The sequence below is a fragment of the Xiphophorus couchianus genome, chromosome 3 (assembly GCF_001444195.1).
Source record: "Xiphophorus couchianus chromosome 3, X_couchianus-1.0, whole genome shotgun sequence".
In the NCBI taxonomy this organism is placed as follows: domain Eukaryota; kingdom Metazoa; phylum Chordata; class Actinopteri; order Cyprinodontiformes; family Poeciliidae; genus Xiphophorus; species Xiphophorus couchianus.
In genome coordinates, this window is record NC_040230.1 from 23,895,401 (window position 1) to 23,918,476 (window position 23,076).

General features: G+C 36.7%; 1 protein-coding gene across 4 annotated transcripts in view; it reads right to left on the reverse strand.

Annotated features, from left to right (window-relative positions):
* Nucleotides 1-23,076, reverse strand: part of ulk4 (unc-51 like kinase 4) — an 87,069-nt gene that overhangs the window by 41,453 nt on the left and 22,540 nt on the right. For all 4 annotated transcript variants that reach the window (XM_028009840.1, XM_028009829.1, XM_028009834.1 and 1 more), the window contains exons 20-27: nucleotides 11,026-11,187; nucleotides 9,671-9,856; nucleotides 7,870-7,997; nucleotides 3,886-4,019; nucleotides 3,283-3,404; nucleotides 3,054-3,110; nucleotides 2,363-2,414; nucleotides 1,870-1,964 (exon numbers count right to left, since the gene is read on the reverse strand). In XM_028009840.1, coding sequence (XP_027865641.1) covers nucleotides 1,870-1,964; nucleotides 2,363-2,414; nucleotides 3,054-3,110; nucleotides 3,283-3,404; nucleotides 3,886-4,019; nucleotides 7,870-7,997; nucleotides 9,671-9,856; nucleotides 11,026-11,187 — 936 coding nt within the window. The remainder of the gene's footprint in view (nucleotides 1-1,869; nucleotides 1,965-2,362; nucleotides 2,415-3,053; nucleotides 3,111-3,282; nucleotides 3,405-3,885; nucleotides 4,020-7,869; nucleotides 7,998-9,670; nucleotides 9,857-11,025; nucleotides 11,188-23,076) is intronic.

Genomic DNA, 23,076 nt, shown 5'->3' on the forward strand with positions numbered 1-23,076 from the left:
AGCTTTGAAAGCAGTGTTTTGCACCAATTTCTAATAGTCTTTGTGTTGGATTTTGTATTGACTAAAAGTTTTCACTTCTCTTTAACTGTTTTTTTTTTATATGTTTTGCTGTTTTTTTTCTTTATTACATTTGTCTAAGTCTTTTCAATTCAAATACAGCAGATACAATTTATGGATCTGATTGTCTGCAATGTGCTTTCCTGTATTCTTGGTTTACTGATACACGTTTTTCAGTCTTGTTTATGTGCTTTGATGACAAAAGAATTAATGTAAAAAAGTATTATTAAAAAAGGTTTTGAAACAGACCAAACTAACAGAAAACTTTTCTTGTTACACAACTACAGCTGAGAAGTTAGAGATCTCTCTCTAACTTAGGTAGGAGTCCATGTCCTTGTCCAGAAGCAATAAAAGCTAATCTGAGCTGGCTTGGGGGTAATTAAAGTGTCTTCCTGTGTTATTGACAATCAGTAGCAGAAAGTCTCCTTTTTGCTCCATTGTCTCTTCCTCATCTCTTTCTTTTCTCCCTTTTCATCTTGTCTGCTTCCTGCAGTGCTCCATTCCCATACGTCAATAGTCATTAAATACAATCTCATTGTTCCATTCCATGCACATCCACAAATTGCACGCTTGCACAGTACACTCACAAATCTGATGGGGTTCGCTTGGTTCAATATTTGATTAATTTCTTGCCAATAGCTCACATGTTGACCCTCTGCTCTCTGATATCAGCCGACCAGTTAGAAAGAGTGAAGGGCACATACTCTATAATACCAGGAGTTACAATATGAAATTGACAAAGTAGGCCGATTACGTAACATAATTTAATGCAGGTATTTAAGTGATGAGTAGCAACTAACACTTACAAAAGAAAGAAACAAAGTCATATATTTTAGCTCTGAATGTATTTAAAGTGCAGCTGGGATAAAGTAAAGTGTGAAATAGAGTTAAGCTTGTTTTGTGGTCCAAGAAGAGAGAAGTGTCCTCAGAGACCACTTAAACTTTGTGCATCTTTAGTGCATAAAGCTCTATATAAATATCAAATACCCTCGCACAGTGGTTTCTAAATAAATGTTCAGGACCCCACTGGCGTCACCCTATACAAATCAATACGTATAGGGTCTTAAAATTCTTGCTACACTTGAAATTAGAGTAAATTAAGATTATAATCGTAAACGCATGCTACAAACAGAAAAGATACTAAACACAGTGAGTACAAATAGATGCAAATAATAGATTGTTTTTTATACAGTACATTTTATCATTATAGCCCTGTTTAATCTACTCAATAGAAGTTGTTTTTTTTTTTACCCAGGGGGTCAGAGGTCAGTCTTTGCCTCAAGAGGAGAAGTTGAAGTACCTAGTGGTTTTGTCCATCAGTGATGGAAAGATGGATCAGGAGAAACGGACAAGCAAAGATCTCTACATTTGTACATATATATATAGTCATTATATATGGATTATGATCTTAAGAACAAAATACTGGAAACAATCAGCTAAAATGAGCTTCATCAGTAGAGTGGCCTTGCTCAGCCTTAGAGATATTGTAGGGAGCGGCCTCAATCAGGAGAGCTTGAAGTACATACAGTATATATATTTTAGTGTGAACAACTTATGCAAAAAACTTAGCAACTTAAAAAATATAATGACATTTCATAATGAGTAAAAGTTGCAGTCAGTCCCATCTGACTGTATTATCTAAAGAATATAACAAGACACATGATTTACTGTATGCTGCTTTACTGATGGAAATATAAGCCTGTTAAACAGCCAGACAAACACACACATATGTAGATAGACACACACTAACTCAAACATTCAATCAGGGCAACATCAGAAAACAAATAGGAAGGTACATATGCATATACTTACAGCACAATGATACTGAGTGACTAGAGTATGGTGCTGACTCAGGACCTCCACAATGGACAGAGATGTTCTAATCAGCTCTTCGCATATTGCAACACCTAATGAGGAATGAAATTTATCAGCAGCACAGAATCAGGATTGAGGGATTAAACTCCCTAATTGCTTAAGATGGTTGAATGCTGGTGCAGTTTAAATACGTACTGGAATTCACAATTCACACATTTCTTTTTAGGACTGTGTCCGTTTTCTTAATCACACAGGAGTATAATTATTGTTTCTTATTTAAAATGTTTAAAGTATACAAGGTTTAGCCTCTGTCATAACATTAACAGTCAATGTAACTTTAAAAATTAGGAACTGTGTAAGATCCAATGGGTATTAAAGTAAAGAAATATACACCAATGCTAAGTGACTTCATATCGATATATTATGACTACAGATAAAGCTGTAGCTTCTCATTTGGCATCTACAAAATAATCAATGGAAAAGAACTGACCCACACCACTGGACAGGTTAGTTTCATTGGACTCCACAGAAATAATGTAGTTCTGAAAGAAGAAAATAGTAAGACCACAGAAATCTTATGTTATACTTGCAATGCTGCAGTGGGGTTTGTTTGTGTATAGAGTAAGAGGTTGGATTTTATCCTGGGCTACTAATTCCACTGTGATGCTACGGTTCAGACAGTAAATATTTAGTGTGAAATAAAATATAAAACAGTAACAACATGTGGAGGACTCTGATGTAGTTTACAGTAAACCTTGAAACATTTTGACGAAAAAATATCACAGTAATTAGATCTGACAATTCTATACAATTGTAAGTAGTGTTTGTATGAAGGTGGCTACAGGGAAAAGTGAACAAAATAATCAAAGAAATCAGACAGTCAGAATGACTGTAATGTTCTGCAAATATAATAAGTATTTTTTTCCATGACTATGTGTTATATGAGTTAGTCATTTTGTCAATTGTAGTCTAAATCACCTAAATAATGTGTAGAACTACAAAAACCTCTAGTGTTTAGAGATTTTTTTTTTTTTAACGGTAAGTATAAAAATCACTCTAAAAGATGGAAATAACTCAAATCCAATACAAATTGTAATTTCAACTTCTCTTTTGGTTTTTGTCTTTAGTTTGTAATAAAATCTAAATGGACAGTTAGTAAAGATGGCTTACGAAGCACTTACAAGCAGCAATCCAATTTGAACCAGAAACTCCTGGGTTACAATTCGAGGTCTGAAGACCTGGAGAGAGACGAACAGACCAACAAGTACAAAAACAGAGTGGTTCAAAGGTCAGCTAAGTAAAACAGTCAAGAGGTAAACTGACTCACACTCCATGTTTTAACCAAATAGGTACTTCTTAAAAACATCAACTAAAAACATTGCTAAAATATTAAATCAACCATTAAGTTACCTGAGATGAAAGGAGCTCTAGAACTACAGACAATGTTGGCAAAGTCTGTTTCAGCTGTCTACTCTGAGCTGCAGATGGGTGTTTCCTCCCAATCACATCTCTCAATGCAGACAAGACAACCTCTTTAAGAGAAAAGATGAAGACATGAAGACATAAAAATGGAAGAGAATGAACAAGTAATGATAGAGATGAATGACATTAGGCAGAAAAGCTGCCAGTGACGATGATGATATCCTACAAATATTATGTTTTCCTTGCTTCTATCATTCCTTTATTTTGCACGTGGTAAAAATTAATATAATTGGCCAAAAGTATGACTAGCTATTAAAGTATGAGCACCTCCTACCTGTCAATAAAAAGGCCATACATTTACTAAAGTCAAAGTTGTTTTTGGTGATGAAGATATTAAGGAAAGAGTGTAATTTTCAATATACTTTAAAGCCCTTAGAAATACAACTATCTTAAACGTAGGTTTTTAAACTGAGATAACTTCATTTGAGTGAAGAAAAAAAATCAAATGAAAATTTTTTTACAAATCCTATTTTATCCAGTATGTGTGTGTGTGTGTGTTTATTTGCTTGAGTGAGAGTTTTCCAAGCCTACCCATTATCACCGGTGCAGTTCGACTAAAATGCGACAGCAGTAAATCCAGACACTGATAGAGGTATCCTGATTGGCTGGGGTTGTCTCTGACAGGAGTGGCTTTCCGCAGGTCTCTCTCCAGGTACATCACAAGTCTGTGCAGACAGACAATGCAGGATTGTCCTGTTCCAGTTGGATGTATACATAGACTCATCGTGGTTTAATAACTATTTTAATTTTGGGAGCCCCTTTACCGTCCCGGAGGAGGAGGGATGGGAGTGATGAACTTCACAGACTTTTCAAAGTAAGAAGAGGGAACAGTGTACACCAAATACTGACTCTGTCACCTAATCATTGCAGTTGAAATTGAGAAAAAAATTTTTTAAGTCTGGTACACGATTTTTTGTCAGTCTAGGTCAGAGTTCTGGAACGACTCAAAGAACATTACAAAAAACTATTTTGAGGTGTGTTTGGGGGCAACTTATCTGAACATGTTTCAACCATTTAACAAAAACATGTAACAATTAGATTAAAGAACATGAGTTAGGTTGTTCAGGAGCATGAGTTCCAAGAGAAGAATGATCCCCACATCAAAATTGGTAAAACAAAGTCTGGTATCAAAACCACCTGGGCTTCCATCACGCCTCAGCAGAATCACAGACTGATGATTGCCTCCATGCTATGCTGAATTAATGCAAAAGGAGCCTCAACCAAGCATGAAGTGCATAGAAATGAACATATATTTCAGATGGCTGGCATTTCAGATTAAACTGTATTTTATTATTAATATTATGTAACATTTTAATTTCTGAGAAAGAAATTTTTGCTTTCATTTCACATAAGTTTCTCTTTCAAAATATATTTTCTTATATGTACCTGTTTATATGCATTAGCAATCAGTTAACCAAACGTTTAATAACCTCTTTAACTTTGGCTTACAACTCATCTCATAGATTAACATCCCAAATCACCAAACCTTTAAATGCAGTAGTGTAAAGCCAATATAAAGACAGATTAGAATAATCATAAAAACACTCGTATAGTAAAGTTGGACCTTTGGTCAAGATTATAGAAAGAAAAACTATGATCTATAAAGGAAACAGCCCAAGCACATTTTCCATAGCATAATGATATTACTGTTTGAGGACTGCTCTTTTACAAGATGCCATCAAAAATTGTGAACAAGCCAAGCAGCCCGCTGAACAGAGAGGCACCGCCAGTTTACCACCATTTTGTCACTGACGGCCGGAGACTCAGAAGCTACTCATAAACTGACCCACAAGTTGCTCGCTGTGCGGCTGAGTGGGTGTGACTGGATATGCTGAAAGCCATCACATTCCACCCTCGCTGCCAATCTTGACACCTCTTGGTGAGATTCGAGCAAGTTTATCTCACAGAGACAGGCACGCATATTTTCATGTTATCGAGGTGCTAATTAAACACAACGCAAGGCTGTGAGAGAGTGAGACTAAGGCAAATATGTGTCTCTGTGTGGCTGAGTCATGTGGCGTTCTCAGTGGGAGAGAGACAGGCAAACCAAATCTAAATGATCCAACTCTGCTTACAGAAGGAGAACAAGTGGGGCGTGTGAAGAAACAGGCAGAAATAAAAACAGCCAGAGGAAATGAAAAACAAAAACATTGAATTTCTATAATCCTGCTCTAATGTAATAAAAGAAGATGTGTTTACATGCGGTATGGTAAGGGAATCGACATACAATGTTTCAGAGATGGCAGTGGATTGTGGAAAATGGTGGGATCAAAAAGATCACAAACTGTGTTGCATTTCCATTTTCTTTCACAGTTTATTTCTGTAATAAACTGTGAAATTTGTATGAAATAATTTTTTCGAGACATGTTCAGTGTGTAGGTGAGAGGCATAATGGATCACATTCCCCTGCAAGTTATTTATAAAAAGATGTAACAAATAAAAGTTAAACAACTGTAAGTTTGCAAAGCTGCTGCCTATTTAAGGTTGAAAACTTGTTTCCTGAGATACTTAAATCCCAGAAGAATGAGTAAGGAATTCATTTTCCACCTAATATGACAATTTCAAGTGAGTCATAGTCAATGAGTAGTTTACAACTTCTTTTCTAGTAACACACAGACAAATCAACTGGTGACTAAATTGGCAGATTTTCAGCTTGGGCCCTCCTGACAGTTAACCAGCCAGTTGGACACTCAGAAACCAGATCTTTTTACGCACACTTAACACATCATACCTAATCGCTGCCATGCAGCACAGATATAATAATTTTTTGGTTTGGATGCTGTTATGAATGAGAAGGACTCAGGTAACAACCTGAAGCATCAGGTAAGTGAAGTTAGATGAATACATAAATGAAAAGTGTAATTTTATAACACTTGTAAAACATTTTTTGCAGTTCATTCAGGCTCCAGGAGAGAACACAACTTTCAGCAGACAACAAGAAGGTGAACTGACTGTAGGATAGATCCTATGTTTCGTCTTTCTGAGGTTTAAGCCTCTGTTTCTCATGATATGTGCTCGATTTTGTTGAAAATCTGTGAGCATCTAGAATGCACACACAAGCAGCTGTTTTAGCAACAATAGCCACATAATCACCAATTTAAGAGGCCAAAGACAGTTTAAGCTGTATTTTTTTTTTTAAAGCATGGGTAAGTCATGTCTTATACAACACAACGCGACCTTGATTCTGCTCAAAATAAGAGCACTGACTACTCACGGCAGGAAGGCTATAAACAATTATTTTCAATACCATTTTCTATTTTTTGATGCTGTAGTTCTCAACAATAAATTGCACTTGGCTAAAACTAGTTTGAGCAGGTCATAGTTTTTTTTTTTTTAAAAAAAGGCTTTGTAAATCGGCCATAACATTTTATTTAGTGCATCTCTTCCCTGGTGTATAAAATCCTTCTCCAAGTTCCCATCCTAATATATTTCTAAAGAGGGCCAGTTCAAGAAAAAGCTGAGCAAACACTGTGAGGAGCCAGGGGGAAAGAACAGATGAGACACCAATAAAAGAGAATTATAATGATTCATGTGTCAGTAATTTGAACATATAGTTAAATTGAAAAGCCAAGTGGGAACAGGGTTGTATGGATGCAAGAATCATGCATATACATTCCATCATATGCTGGTGACATATTTAATGCTGCAATGCAGTGGGATGAACCACAGGACAAGCTGTGAATAAACTGTTTGAAGTTTGAAAATGATTAAACTGTATGTGACAAAATTAAATGTCTTGGGGAAATATATTTATATTAATATATAAATGTTTCCGCAGACCTGTGTGATTTACAGCATCAGAATTTTCTGTTGCGACCCGGTTTTGGTTTTTAATCGAAAAATGTTTTCAAACATTTAATCTAAAAATACTTCTTCGGCCATAGAGAACAGATATCCATTTGTCTTACCAGAGAATACACTGAAGAGGCCATTTATATAGCGGTGTTGTTGGATAAGAAAACATAGCTGTACTGAAAGCTACAGATAAATAATTAAAGGGAAATCTCACCCTGAAATGGAATTCAAAAATGCAACGTGTTTGTTCTCCGACAGTTCAGGCTGTGTGTGTATGTATACCGCTACATTCCAGAGAAGCTAATTAGCCAATGGTTTGCCAGACTGACTGTAGCTAAGAGGACGCTTCTCCACTCTAAGCCTCGGTGCAGTCAGACAGGAGGCTGTGCAATGAAATGTGGTGAGTTGAGAAAAGCACAGCAGGCAGGCGTCACATTTTAGAAACAAGGAATAAAGTGCAATTTAAAAAGCAAAATGTCTTTAATTAGCCAAATAGAAGTTCTCTAGCCTCTTAGTACTGTTTTTGAACACCTAGAACTTGTAACAACTCAGTTACAAATAGTTATCATAATGTCAGTTTGTTGTTGAGTTCTTCAAATACGTAGATCTACCTTGTGCCAAATACTCTAGATTAAGATGGATAAATAATCAAATGATGTATAACAGAGAGTAAGTTCACTACTCAACTGTGTGTGAACTATAGTGGTGTACAGTGTTTACCTGTGCTGGCAGCAGTAAAGCAGCATGTGTGTGTTGTCCTGTGTTAGCAGCAGTAACAGCAGTAATGCTTTGGCTCTTGTTACAGCAGATGGGCTCTCCAAGCAACGCAGCACTTTCAGAACCAGATCCTACAAAACAGAATCACCATTGAATCTTAAGTCTGCAGGCTGATGATTGTTGAAAAACAACAACTGGCAAACCACACAGTTCCAGTTAAAGGAAAGCTTAAAAACCTCCACATGTTTATGTTTGTGATGGTAGAACAATAGAGGCTTTTTCTAGCATCCTAAACCACCAATTAGCATGTAGACGACATCAAAGTTTGCTGTTTTGAGACTCAGTGGCCCCTACATGCCACTCTTTGCTGCACTTCTCAAACAGTGAGTTTTGGAGATTTTCTTCTGCCTTTACAGTCCTGCTCTCTGTGTATGGTGAAAAGTTTAAACTTGACAAAATGGCTGAAACAAATGGACCTCTGTGTCATATATTTATACCTTAGTGAAACAGAAATCACAGATTACTAATGAGACGTTACTAGGCTCTCGCCAACTGAAAAGAGTGAAACATAAATTATAGAAATGCTTTCTTTAATGCATTTTAACATTTTAGGGGTATAAACAATTGTGCTACAGGTGATTTTTGGGAAGTAAGGAAACATAAATAAGGGCTATGCTTAAAAGTGTAAATGATTAAAAAAAACCATATAATCCTGTTAGGCTGCACTTTATGACATACAAATGTTTCAACAGCCATTCCTTTAGCAGAAGTAGGACTAACTCTTTAGGAAAAAAAAATTGGACTGACCAACATTCGTTAACAGCACCATTATCATCAACACCATACACAACCAAGTGTGTGTGCGTGTGTGTGTGTTTAGGAGCAAATGTGAAAGCATGTTCTAGTCTGTGTGGTGCAACACACCAAGTTAATTAATTTCAAAGCCCAGCCGTGTGCTCTTAGCTGATAAGTCCCTCCCCACTACCCATAATGCTTTGCAGAAGTAGAAGACTGCAGCGTATTCATTCAGCCAATTAGCCCAGATACTGACACACTCAACAAATTAGTGTTTGTGCTTCTGAGCACACAGTCACAGTCCCTCTCACACATGCATGTACACCCCCACACGTGCGCGTACGTACACGCAAACAGACAGAGTTCTGTGTAAACAAACTCCTGGACTGTCTGTCTTTGTGCCAGGGGAGAGAAAAAAGGTGGGGGGTGAATGCATATCAGTTTATAATTAGAGCAGAGTTGAAGTACTAAGTTTGTATTCTGGTGTTAAATTGGAAGTGTTCAATGCAAATAAATTCAGTTCAGAGTCAATTACCAATTCTAGACTGCAAGTTAAAAACCTTCAAATCAATTTCAGCCCCTCTGCTTCCCCAACATTAACACATCACATACACACTAGATGGGTTTTCTCATGAAAAATTAAATAAGTAACTCCTGACAAATTAGTCCATGTACAGTTCAGATTTAGTTCAGGAACTATGTAGAAAAAAAGAGGAGAGGAGGTAAACCAGTGAAGACAGAGAGAGGATGAAATGTAAGGATTTTACAAACTGTGGTTTTTATATTATGCGTTTATTGATGGGTGTTTTCAATGTATTGACGACATTAAGAACATTTCTCACTAAATCTCTTGTGCTCATCAGCAAGAACCTGAATAACCACAATATATCCTGCGCAAGTCTGTATTAAAACAGCGTTGCTGCTTGATAATATGCAGCCCGAATAGCTTTAAGTTGACATTTGAACTTCTTGTAATATCTTGCACATGTGCTTCAGAGAGTGCACATACCCTGCTCTGTGTGATACGATGTTTGTGGATGTGTGAGGCGAGGAGGGCAGAGGCCACGGCAGTGAGCAGGTGCTGCTGCACCCTGGACCCTGCTCCACCTATGCCCTCCAAGACGGCTGCGGGGCCGCAGCTGTCAATCACCGACAAGAAGACTGCTGGGTCCAGCCGGGATAGCCTTGAAAGAGACTGGGGAAAAAGGCGAATGAAAACACGCGCTCGTCATGAGCTATTTTACTGCATGTCGTTCATGAATTATGGGTCTACGTCTTTGTAAAGCTACAGTATGTTGCGCTTGGGGTCTCGAGTGTTAGAGGTTAAAGAAAATACATGAGTAGTTATCCTGTAACAACTAACCTGTAAAATTTGCCCCACACAATAACAAAATAATTAACATATTGGAGTGCATTGGTGGGTGATTGAAAATATGGCATGGCGTAATAATCAACAGTGATTATATTTCCAGACCTTCTACATTGTACACATTTTGTCATGTTAAAGCCTTCAGGATATTTACTGGAATTTAATTGGACCTACAAATAAAATAAGTGCATAATAATGAAGATAATTAAGCACAAATATTATGAAAATAATAAACTGTGCCGTTTTACTACCAATAAAAATCTGCAAAACGTAACACACATTTGCATTCAGTCCCTTTTAATTAACTACTCCAAAATAAAATCCAAGACAACTGCCTGCAGAAGTCTTCTAATTAATAAAAGCATCCACCTGCTTCTGACTTCATCTTAGAATAAATATAGATTCATGCGTTGCACACCTACAAACCATCACCTTAAACTGGCAGGCTGGGCCAAATTAACAAATAGAAAGCTATAGGAAGTCTTATTTGTAATTTTCTAAGAGCTGTTTAGGACATGACACTGAAGACCCATCCCTATGGTAACACATCATAATGGCATAATTATGCTGTGGGGATTTTTTTTTCTGCTGAGGAAAATGTATGATGGGGAAAAAGTATGGACACTGGACAATTCTGGAAAGACATAGTTAAACCTCAAGCCCAGACTTGAGACTGAGATGGAGGCTCACTATCCTGTTGGACGTACAGCCAGAGTTTCAGCGGAACGGTTTAAATCAAATCATGTTTAATGTCTGCATGGCTTAGCCAAAGCCCAGGCCTAATTTTAATAGAGAATCTGTGGCAGAACTGGAAAACTGATGTTCATGCTTTTCTATGTAATATGGCTGATGTAAACAGGGAACCTTTTTTTCTTCAGTTTTACCTTGAAGCTGCACTAGATAAGAACATTTTTACTCAAAGCATATTTTCTCCTGCTTTACAGAAGGTACATGACATGCCTTTGTGTTGAGTGAATGTCGCCAAGTGAGCTTACAGAGATGGCAGTGACTCTGACGGCCTCCACCGTCGAGTGACTGAACAGGTACCACAAAGCGGAACCCATCTCTGTGGTAGCCATGTGACGAGAGAGACCAGAGACGGTTGAAGAGACGTTTTCTACGGCTTTTGCAGCCATATGATGAACCACGGCATCATCCTGCAAGGGAAATACACAAACTCAGCTCCAATTTTTAGTAGGGGTTGAACGGTTTAACCAAAATCACTCTGTCTGATTTCAGTATACTTCAATGAAGAAACATAAATGAAAATATCAGTTTTTTCACTTCAGTCAGCATTAAACAAATAATTTTCTCTTTTCAATTTCTGAAATAATTTTTTGATTATGTGCCTACATTTCAAAAAGTGAAAAGTTGGTAGTGATATTTTGACCTATACCCAATGACATATATATTATGATAAAGTCAATGTTGATATTTAGAAAATTTTGAATAAGACTGTGCTAGTATTTGAAAATAAAACATGCTTAAATCTCTTTGGAGTTATTTTAATAATTTGACAGTGCAGTGAATGTAAGGAAACTAAATTTTCATGGAACTTTAAGTTTCACTTATTACTAACCATTTTTACAAAAGACATACTGATGCCATATCCTAGCATCAGTATGCCTCTTCTTATTAATTTTTCCATTAATAAGAATAAATCTTGAGACTAAATCATCACGCATCCTGCAACCATTGCAATCATTCAAACTGTGTTTTGAATACTGCAGCAATTTACAAATACTAAATTAAATTAACACAACATAATTTCAGTAAACACACAAAGTATTGTATTTGTGCTTGTGTGCTACATATGTACAGTATGCAACCGCACACCTTTGCCTGAGCAGAAAATAGCTTCTTCTTTTCAGACAAAGGGGACAGGCTAATGAAATTTCTGTGGCTGAGGAAATTAGTTTTTCCCACAAGAGTCATTGTGGAGAAAGACAGGAAGTACAACAGATGTGATTGCCTCTGTCAGGTTGTTATTTCGTTTCACTGTGTTACATCACTTTGACGCTACTCTCTCCAAGGTGTGAGATGCAATGGAACGTCTTCCAAAATAATTCTTACTACATTTTCAGGAAAAATGGCTTACATTAATAGCGGCGACATTAATTCCACCAGGCCAATTTATCATGGTCATCCTATAAAAGTAGAGCAGGTGTCACTGATGACACTTCAACTAAACCCCTTTTCGCATTTCACCCTCTAGTGTACAATTAGTTTGCAGAGTACCATATAAATAGTGAGGAGATACAGGAAATATAAATAGTGAGGAGATACAGGTAACAACTCTAGCAAAAACAAATATTTTCAATTTAAAAGGTGCAACCTTTGAAACTGTGCAGAGTTTTGGATTTGTGCCTTTACCAGTTGTAGCTGAATTGCAGCCAATGCAATGTGGGAAAATTTCACAGCCCAGACCAGAAAATCCTCTTTTGTTTCTCAGTCAGTGAATGCACCATAAGCAAGTAAAAACAGATCACTGTAACAGCAAAACTTTTTAGTATGGAAAAGAAAAATGTAAGTTATATATTTTTGTTACACTAAGGTGTTTTAAAATAAATAAATAAAAGATTTGGAAAGCTATTTTAAAATAAGAAGTCTTTCAAAAACATATCCAGACATTTTTGTGGTTCATTCAGGTTGCAAGCCAAAGAAATGGTTGTTCGACTTTCAGCAGACAACATTAAGGTCAAGCGGAGGTCAGTTGTTTTTTTTTTTTTGCACTGTCAACCTTTTTCTTTTATAAAACATACTGGTTTTGGACATTCTGACACCTTTTGGAAATCTCAGAGTTAAAGGGCTGGACTTAAAAAAAAAAGTTCTGTGGAGTAGGTCCCTTAACTGTAGTAGAAAGATGTTAACAAGCTAATGCGTTAATTCTCTACCTCAACTAATTTGTTGAATAAGCTGACCACGAGTCAGGATAATTTTCAAACAATTACAAAATCTGGAAAGCACAACAACATACCATGTTTAATGAAGCTGTACAACGGATGTAAAATCCTCAAATAGACTCTGTTCTTGGCAGAGCTAAAGCGCCCAGGTAAGTCACAGCTGATTGGAGGGAATGATGCAGCCGACAGGCTGAACCAGAGAAACCTGCCATCGAAATAATAGAAGTTGTTTGGCTGAACGAAGCGCAACGATGGTCGATTGAGAAATTATAATTTGCTGATATTTGCTAACATATTGTTGTATCCCGCTGCTATGAAGATTTTCATTTTAAGTGTAATGTATGTCCGTCTGGTTGTGATTCTGAAGTTCAAATCCTTACTTAATTCACATTAAACTCAAGTTTAAAATGCCAACAATATCATCAGATTGTATATTTTTAAAACAGCTACTTCATGGGGTGCTGTGGTGGCGCAAGAGTTAAGCACAACCCACATAAGGAGGCCTTAGTCCTCAATGCGGCCGTCGCAAATTCAATTCCGAGCCTTGGGACCTTTGCTGCTTGTCTTCCCTCTCTCTCATTACCTACTTTCCTGTCATAGCACTTTCAAATAAAGGCCACCAGAGCTAAAAAGTTAATCCACTGTTTTACAGCGTCTCCTCTTCCACATAGAAGGTGTTACTTCCTCTTCTTTTGCAAAAAAAAATTGAATGCTCTTGGAACTAAAGCTAAAAAACTTAAAATGTAGTGCTGTTCTTGTTTATAAGTCTTAACAGAAAATCAAAATATCAGCAGGTCAAAGCTTAGCAAAAAAAACAAAAACAAAATGGACATCAGGGATCTGCAACAGGTCATCTTTAATCTTTAATTATAATTAAAGATGATCACTGCATCTTTAATTATGCTATGAGAATGTGTTATTTTTTAAATTAATTCTTTAAGTGATATCTAAAGAAAATTAGCACTAATAAAGTTGCTTTTACAGGACCATCATTTTCAAACCACCTTTATTAATAAAACATTAATACAAGCAAACATTGACCAAAGTAATGAACATAAATTAGTAAAAAGAGAAAATAAAGATGAAACTGAATAAATTACTTAAAAATACATTAAAACACAAACATAATGCGCCGCAAGTATTTGTGACAGAGACATTATCAAAACAGCTGCTTTCAGCACAAAAACCACATTTCCACTTCAGATGTTGGGACGTTCAGGTCTATTTTTAACATATTTTGAGGGATTCAATTTGCCACCCACCCAACACGTTAACAAAACTAGGTCCACTGTCCAGCTTTCTGACCTAATGAACAGAAAGCAGGTCTTTTCAGGACCGCAAAACCTAAAGAGCTACCTGTGGCACGCAGCGGTGGCCGAGCTGTGATCCATTGTCACATCCATGTTGCGCATTAAAAAGATACATCATATTCAACCAACACAAGGACTCTAATGACAACTGACAGCCTAAATCACCAACCTATTAATTCAATATACAACATCACAGCATGTTCCCAACACCAGGGGACTACGCGGAGCGACAGCATAATGAATCCTCTGGCACCCCTTTGGGAACCAGCGGAATGGTCTGTTCCAGCGTTCCCCAGGCTGTGCGGAGCAGCTCACTAATGAGCCCACGGGGGAGCCCCCACTGTCTGTGTGTTTAATAGACTGTAGCCTTGCCAGGCACTACACAGAGAGAGGGTGGAGGTGGTAATGAGGGTGGTGATGGTTTTGGGGGTGGGGTGTGGGGGGGTGTTACATGAAGAGAGAGAGTGAGAAAGATATTCTTACAAGTGGTGAGAAACAAGCAGAAATTTCATCATTATAATTCAGAATAAGGAAACGCATGAAGAAGGGAGCAGGGAAAAGGCGATGAAGTTATCCTCAATGTAATATGACCATGAAAAACAGAAGGATATTTATTATACTTGCTGTCGTGGTTAAGAATAATACCACTGGATTATTAGCTGTGGAACATAACACAAGGAGAACTAGTCATGGATAAATTTTTTTGTGAAATAACTAAAATTCTGTTTGTGATATTGTCCAAAAAATAAAATGCAAAGAGCATTTGACACAATGGGAGATGTACGGATATCCGTTACTATATAACAAAAACTTCAACAGATTTTATCATTAAAACATGTTTCACTTGTAAGCATATTACAGTATTACAGTGGAAAAATAAAGAGAATATTTGTAGTTGTTATTAATCAACATCAACTCTAAACAAATGGGGTTTCAGCCTTGATTTAAAGAAACTGTGTTTCGGAGGGTGGTGGGGGGATTGTTTCGTTTTTTCAGTTTTATGTGAGTTTGTTCCAGATTAGTGGAGCATAGAAGCTTCTCCATATTTGGTTTTGGTTCTGTGGATGCAGAGTAGAGCAGAACCAGAAGACCTGAGCGAATGAGTTTGTAATTGTCTTTATGTTTCTCTGAAGATTCAGGTCCGGGTCCATCACTACACCCACATGTCGGATCTGGTCAGCAGTTTCTAGCTGTAATAACTGAATGAGTAATTTAGTTTTAGCAAAACTGAGCTCATTAATATTGATACACGGACAGACATTGATGCTGTTTTATCTACAAAAGGTGAAGCTCTGCGATTTATGCAAGCCCTAGAAGAAAAACATATTTACACAACTTCTGGTTCGCAAATCTGTCAACAGTTTTGAAGTTGTTCTCATAACATTAAATATGAGTTTAATTATATGTTGTAAAGACTAATTTATTTTTAAGTGCCTTGAAAGTTAAACTAAATAAAATTTTGCCCATTCTTACTTCAAGTTGGCTCTATTCAAATTCAAATTCAAAAATACTTCACTAATCCCAAAAGGAAATTAAACGCTGTTGTGGCTCATTGATTCATGTTCTTCAAAGAGTTATTGAAGATGGTGGTGGTTGATGGCAGTCGTGGTCAAGATCAGTCCCATTTTATGGACAGCATCATTTAATCACAATTTTCAGTCTTGCCACCGATTGTAAATTGGTTTAGGTGTGCATTTAGACTGTGCCATCCCAACACATGAACACATGAACAGGATTCGATCTTAAAAAACTACAACAATGACTCAGCTGTATTTTTAAGCCACCGGCTTTCTAAAAGCTTAACCACCACCCCTGCTTTTGTTTAACTTTATCCATCTTCCCAACCGACCAGCTTTCCTGTCGTTTCTAACAAAATGAATCCCTTAATCATTATATTACCACCACCTTGTTTCATGGTAAGGCTGGTGTATTTAGGGTGATGCACAGCACTATTTGTCCACCAAACGGCATTCTGCACGTAATCGTTAAAAGTTCAACTGTGGTGTAATCATACCAGAGCAGCTTTTTAAACATGTTTGCCAAATATCCCTTAATGGACTTAATAGGACTTCTTATGGCTTTTCTTTCAACAATGACATCCCTCCATATGTTTAGGTTAGTGACTGTGTCTTGGTAGATTTGCAGTTGTTCTAAACTCACTCCTTTTCTAAGTGGTAATTATTTTCTTTCCTAATTCTGCCTTAAACTTCCCAACACTCCTATTCCTGATCTTTGTCCCTTCATCTTTGTGACACTGTTTGTCTACTAATGTTCACAAACGCATACAAAGGAGCTATAATCACGATGGAATTAAATTACACATAAGTGGATTTTTTTTATACTAATTACTGCTCTGAAGGCAATTGAATTTATTCTAACCTTTTAAGTGCAAAACACTTTGAAAGTCATGCTTTTGCTTCCTTTTATTCCATAATTATGGGCTACTTGGTGACAAAATGTGAACGAATTCAGAGGGTATGAATACTTTTGCAAAGCACTTCTGACTGAAATAAGAAGTCTTACATCTAAAACTCAAAAGCGAAGCTTTCTCTTCTGCATTACCCAAAGTTGCATTTTTGAGAGAATATGGAAAAAAAAAAAAATGCAAAATAGCTCTTGGCAGAAGGCGGGTAAACAGAGAATGAATGTGGAAGCACATGGGTGTAGATACTTAAAAATGTAACAGTATTGAAACCCTGTACAGCAGGAGCAAAAGCAGAAACTCAAAATGCACACAGATACACACGCCGATACACGCACACCCACGCAATCACACATAGAAGCAAACATAAACACATTATCACTAAGAGCATATGTTGGTAAGGTGAAGACAAGAAGACAGCACAAATCACCTGCATTTCTCACAATTTCGTTTTAATTATTTTATTTTGCATTTGCTGTATAGCTTCTACGGCTCATGTAAATAGCAGAGAAATTCATTGGAACCAAGTCACACTTTTTATTAAAACATTGGGTATATTATTCAATTTCGTCAAGTTAAAGTTTCCTTTCATTAAACGATTTTAAAAAGCATACACACATTTATTTGCACATTTGTGGTCATATACACTGGAAACATAAGGAGATCTCAGCAGTGCTGGGTGCAAAGCCTAATACTGAATATGAGCTAGGACAACATTTAGATGAACTCAAAAAAACCCCCAAAACATAATTCTGCTTTGGATAAGCCTAAGGGACTAAATAAGATTATGATTAATATGACTATGCAGTAATATTGGTTCATGATCTTATGTGAAAAAACAAACATACTGTAAAACATATGGGGTGACTGTCAGGGAAACCTCCTTTACTGATGACTGTAGATTGAGTGTCATTTTCAGCCAATGAGGGAGAAATCTGTTGATGTAAATCTGACTGTGTGCTTTATTAAAAATAAAAGAATACAAATATTTTCCTATGAATAAATACCCTGCAACATCACCAAACTGAAAGAAAGAATAAGAAACAGCAAAATTGCTATTTAAAAGTTTTTGCTGACAAACTGCCTGCATAATGATACCTGGTCTATTAGTTACTAATGACATGCATACATGTGTTTTAATCTAATATTCTTTCCAGAAGATTCAGTAAAAATACGTTTATTCCTGGCTTTTCTTGAGGCTTAAACAAGAGTTCCCTGCTCTTCATCATGTTTCAACAGGAGAGCCTTCTTCATTTCAAATGGGTTAATCTAAAACTGTTCCTAATCTGCAGCTCAAAGCTGACAGATGATATTTACACACTCTGAACCCCTGGCTAAAAGTTGCTTTCAAATCGAAAACCTAAAAGGCAGGAAGATATAAACCGAGGAAACAAACTACTTCAAACGGCCTTCAGTGGACCACTTTTATATAGAAACAAGTTTGTACCAGCTCTTTTGAGTCTCAAAGACATAGATGCTAAAACTACTCCAGTCCGAGTGTCTGTGCTTGCACAGTTCAGATGTCTGATGTGGTTTCTCTCTGTAATTACGGGCCTTCAGAAGATTGTGCACCTGGTTTTCAACAACCACTTTTGACAGAGACTCAAACGCATTCTGAACATTAAGCGTATCATTCACTAACAAGAACATCTAACGCCACGGACAGCCACCATCAAAAGCTCATATTTGTTAAAAGGCTAATAGAAACTGAGATATAGAGTGCTCCTGTAGGAATAAATGTAAAAGAAAAAGAAAAAAAAAGAGACAATTGAAACTGTTTACATGTGCTGGTTAAAAAGACACAGAAGCTTATTTTTCCACCTCCTAATGTTGGACCAAGCTAAACTTTGCCTGCCTTAGGCCTGTTAGGATCGCAAAATTTATATTTGCTAAATAAAAAATTTTGATCAGTTTTAGAAACCTTATTTTGTGTTATGTATTACTTACAGGTAATAGGAAATGTATTTACAAGGTTTGTTATGATTATTAAACAGTAATTTGCCATGACTATTGCCACAGAAAACTGAATGAATAATTTAAAAATGATCTAAATGACATTCAAACACTAAATATGCTTTATTTCCTGTCTGACTCTGAATTAAACCCTTCCTTTCTGTCACTCCTTGATGATGGTGTTCTATTAGAAGTCTACTAAATTACTTAAAACAAATGTAATAATGTTATAACCCTGATAGATCAAGTTCAAATTAAAAATAAAAATTATATATATATATATGTAAATTGTACCCTGTGTTTGCTAAGGCAATTTAGTTAACCTTAGTACTGCTCGGTAATTGAGTGCATCGTGATTTTACAATAATCAATTTTGAACGGCACTTTGCTCTGCGAGTTGTGGGCGGTTTCTGAGTGCATTTAAGTATAAAAATCACTCACACAAACACACAAATAACATCTCTCCTACATGTAAAAGTCCCATATTTCAATTTAAAAAAAACAACTTAACATTTTCCTGATGTGTTTGGATGAATGTATCCAGAAGAAGAAACTGATTGTATAACGCCAACAACAATAAAAGACAGAAGTCTAAGTGTCTGTGGGACCACACTTTGATAAATGTTAGGTGATCACGCATTTGTAGTAATCATGGTAACTCTGGATATACAAACATACTAGCTAATAAAAACTAGAAACTAGAATCTGACCAAGTGTGTAGCTTAGCTTGAATGTATTAGAACACCTTTAGGGTGTTATAAAGAGGCAAGCAAAGCAGCATAGCCCCTCCAGCTAAGGAGCAAATTCTTAAGAAATCTCCCCAGATTTTTGTGGACATTGGGTGGACCAACAAAGTTGAAAATAAATTATACGAGTTCCATCTCAGCAGTGAACACTTTTTGACATTTAGTGTGCCGAGCTCCTACTATGGGGCCTGTATACTGAATGTAGTAAAAGTATAGGCTTTGTTGTTAGTTTTTATATCAGTTTAAATTAAAAAACAAAAAAACAAAAGAAAACATGCAGTTACTTAGGTATGGTTTTGAATAACTTGACATATAGGTGAGATTAGACAGGGGCCCTCTACATATCACAGGATAGTTTCTATTCAGAATGCGTGTGTGAGCTTTTGATAGATCAGGAGCATGAGGTGGCTATCTCATGTTAGAGACGCAAGGGTAGGGCCCATGACTGTTTTAGGAGTCACCCTTTCTCCTCTCTTTTGTGGAAGATAGTGATAAATGATTAATGGGCTCACCATAGCTGGGTGTGTATGTATGCGAATGTCCGTGTGTGGGGGTGTGTGGGCGTGTGTGTGTCTGAGGGGGATTTCTGCCTAGTGCCCTCTGGCTTCTATCACTGCAATACTGTTCACACACCTTTTCTGTTGCAAGCGCATGCACACATACACGCACACACAGATTATTCATCATAGGCAGCTGAAGCATCATCTTGTTCAGGCTCATAAATAATTTCCTGCAGCTCAAGTCTGGCCTGGAAACCTGCCTTTCACTCCATGCCATCAACTCCCCCTCTAAGTACAACTCTCTCCCTTTCACACTCTGTCTGCCTGCCATATCATCCCCCTCTCCAACTACACTGATCTGGCTTCCTTTCTTCCTTTCTGTCACTCTTCAGTATCCCCTCTCCATTGGCAAAACCACCATGCTCCCTGTGGCTCCAGGCCCCCGCTACTTCCTTCCCCAGTCAAACCCGTCCTCTAGTACAACAATCTGTATCCATCTCTGCAGTGCTTTGCTTGGAAATCAGCAAAAAATAAAAAATACAAATAATAAAGTCTCAACAGCAGCAGAAGGGGCTGGGGTTATCCACTGGGTCAAAAGAATGCAGCAAAAACACACTGCCTGGAGCATATTTGACAGGTTCTTGGCACGGTGTCTCAATGCTGTCATGCAATTAACAGAGTGTGGCACTGAATTTGCATTTAGAACATCGGTAGACAATTTTCTTCTCTGGCAAAAATTGCATAAGAAATGCATCAGAAAATATTATAGGCGAGTCAAACAATAGGAGAGAAATTAAGAAAAAAAAAACTTTCTCAGGCTATGTAAAAATTCTGAGAAATTTTCACGAGTGACATTATTGACGCTACATTAGAAGAGAGCACAGCTGCAACCGTAACCAGCTTTACCAGCTGAAACGTATACAACAAATAGATTTAAACTTTAAAATCTGAAATCCAACAAAGACTCATTTAAATGCAGTACAAACATTCTATCTAATGATTGAAGATGGAAAGCATGTTGTATTCTATATTTGATTACAAATATGCTATTCTAATTTGACTATACGACAGACATAGCAGAACTTTTCCGTCTTGTGTTTGAGGAATATTATTTAATTCACTCAAATCTATTCTCACAGCTGTAATTTCAAGCAGCTAAGACATTTTTCACAACTGATAGAGAGATAGCTAAAGTTGCACCAGATTTGTTCGTGAATAATAAATCTGGTGGAACTTTTAATGTGTTATGACAAATTTAAATGTAAGAAGTTCACCAAACTGAAAAACACAAACTTTTAGTTTAATTTACAGTGAAAAGCAAACTGACCATGTTTGAATACTTTATTTCTTTTTAAATGTTCATCATTCACGGTTCATAAGTGAAAGGTAACTAAAATTGAATAGAAATCAAGAAGTTTTTTATTCATTTAACAAACTACACCAATCAGTCACAACAGCCACTGTGTAAATAATGATGAATTTTAACAATTCAATTTTAACTTTTAGGACAATAATTGAAATATAACAGAAGTTAAAATCAGCAGTGAAATTCAGCCTAAATCCATTGAAATGTATAATAAAAGTCAGTGTAAGAAGTGCAAAAACAGCTCATCTTCTCTGTTCAGGAAGAATTTTGCCAAGACAATTTGTTAAGTTGGTGGATAAGTATCTGGTAGTTTACATTTCCTTCAACACTGGACTGGGTGCAACAAAGCAATATTATCATTATAAAACATAAGCAACTAAAGATACTCGCCGTTACACTGCTGGCAAGCTGCAAGCTTTCAATAAAGTCCTAAACTTAATGAGATTAACCTCCAACTTTGATGGCATTGATTTTTCCAGAAAAAAATATTGGTTTAAGTCCAGAATAAGGTACACTGTTTCAGTCACCTTCATCGGAAATTGGAAATATTGTGAATCCGTTAAATCATTCCCAAAGTAGCATGATTCTTTTGAGAGTTTTAATCAATCAGTAATAAGGTTAAATCTGCTAAAGAAATGTATGTTTCATTAGATAAAGCAAGGCAACATTGGCATTTATCCATAGAGTTTGAGAAGGGGAACTAGGTCTTGGGTTAACTCTAATGCATTAGTAACATAATATGCTGCTATTACTTGTGACAAATTTTTGACCATGCACAAAATAAACAGTGGGCAAAAAAACCCCCTGCAGTTTTCCTCCTCTCTTTCTCTTCGGTTGTTCTGATATTCAGTAGATTTGTTTTGACAGCTTGAAAGTTCACCTCTTTATGTCAGTCAGATCAACAGAGATTTAGTACATTCAATACCCATCATCCTCTAACTATCAGTTTCAGAAACTTACAGGACACAGGAAGCAGCTCCCACTGACAGTGGGCTTGAGACAGAGTATAACCCGGAACACTTATCAATCAATCTCAGTCATACCTAGTAACCCTAAAAGCTCTCTGCGTGAGTGTGAACCACAGGTTAAAGCTAGTTCGCTTGGGGGAAAACGAATACTGGAGGAAAATAGAAAAAAAGAAGATCCTGCCAAACACAACATATAAAATTTCACTGCTGACCAGCAATTTCAAAACCTGGACATTCTTATGAGGCTAAGTGCAACACGAACAAGACGGATATCGATCTATTATGTTTACCTCTGGTTTAGTGCTATCATCTGATTGGGGTGCCTCACAGTTCACCTGTCAATCTCCATAATGGACTCCTTGTGACTAAGAAAATCTATACTACTCCTGCAAGTTTTTCTTCAAAATAAAAGCTGATTTCAAAGTGCCACCACTTTTTAAAAATGTTTCTTGAAGTCTAAGACATGGGAATCTGCATATCTGTATGTGTTATGTTTTTAGACAGTCAAAAATCTATGTTCTTCATACAAAATGCTTTGTGATGGAAACAAATATGCCCAGACTAACTCTGGCAAATAAAAACAGACAATTTGCAGATAATAAAACAGAAATAGTCATCTCTATGCACTATAATCTACGGTTACCCAAAAATAACCGTAGATTATATACATATATACTGTATATATACAGTATATACTATATATACACACACCAAGTAAATGAAAGAAAGTGAAGGTTTCTCTGAAACTTCAAATCAAACCTGGATTTAAAACTTGTTTAAAATTGGAGACACATCTTAGAAATAAATAGTAATGCAACTTGTTTTTGTAATTACTGGTGACACAGAAGACTTTGCCTATCTTGTCCAAGAATCATTCA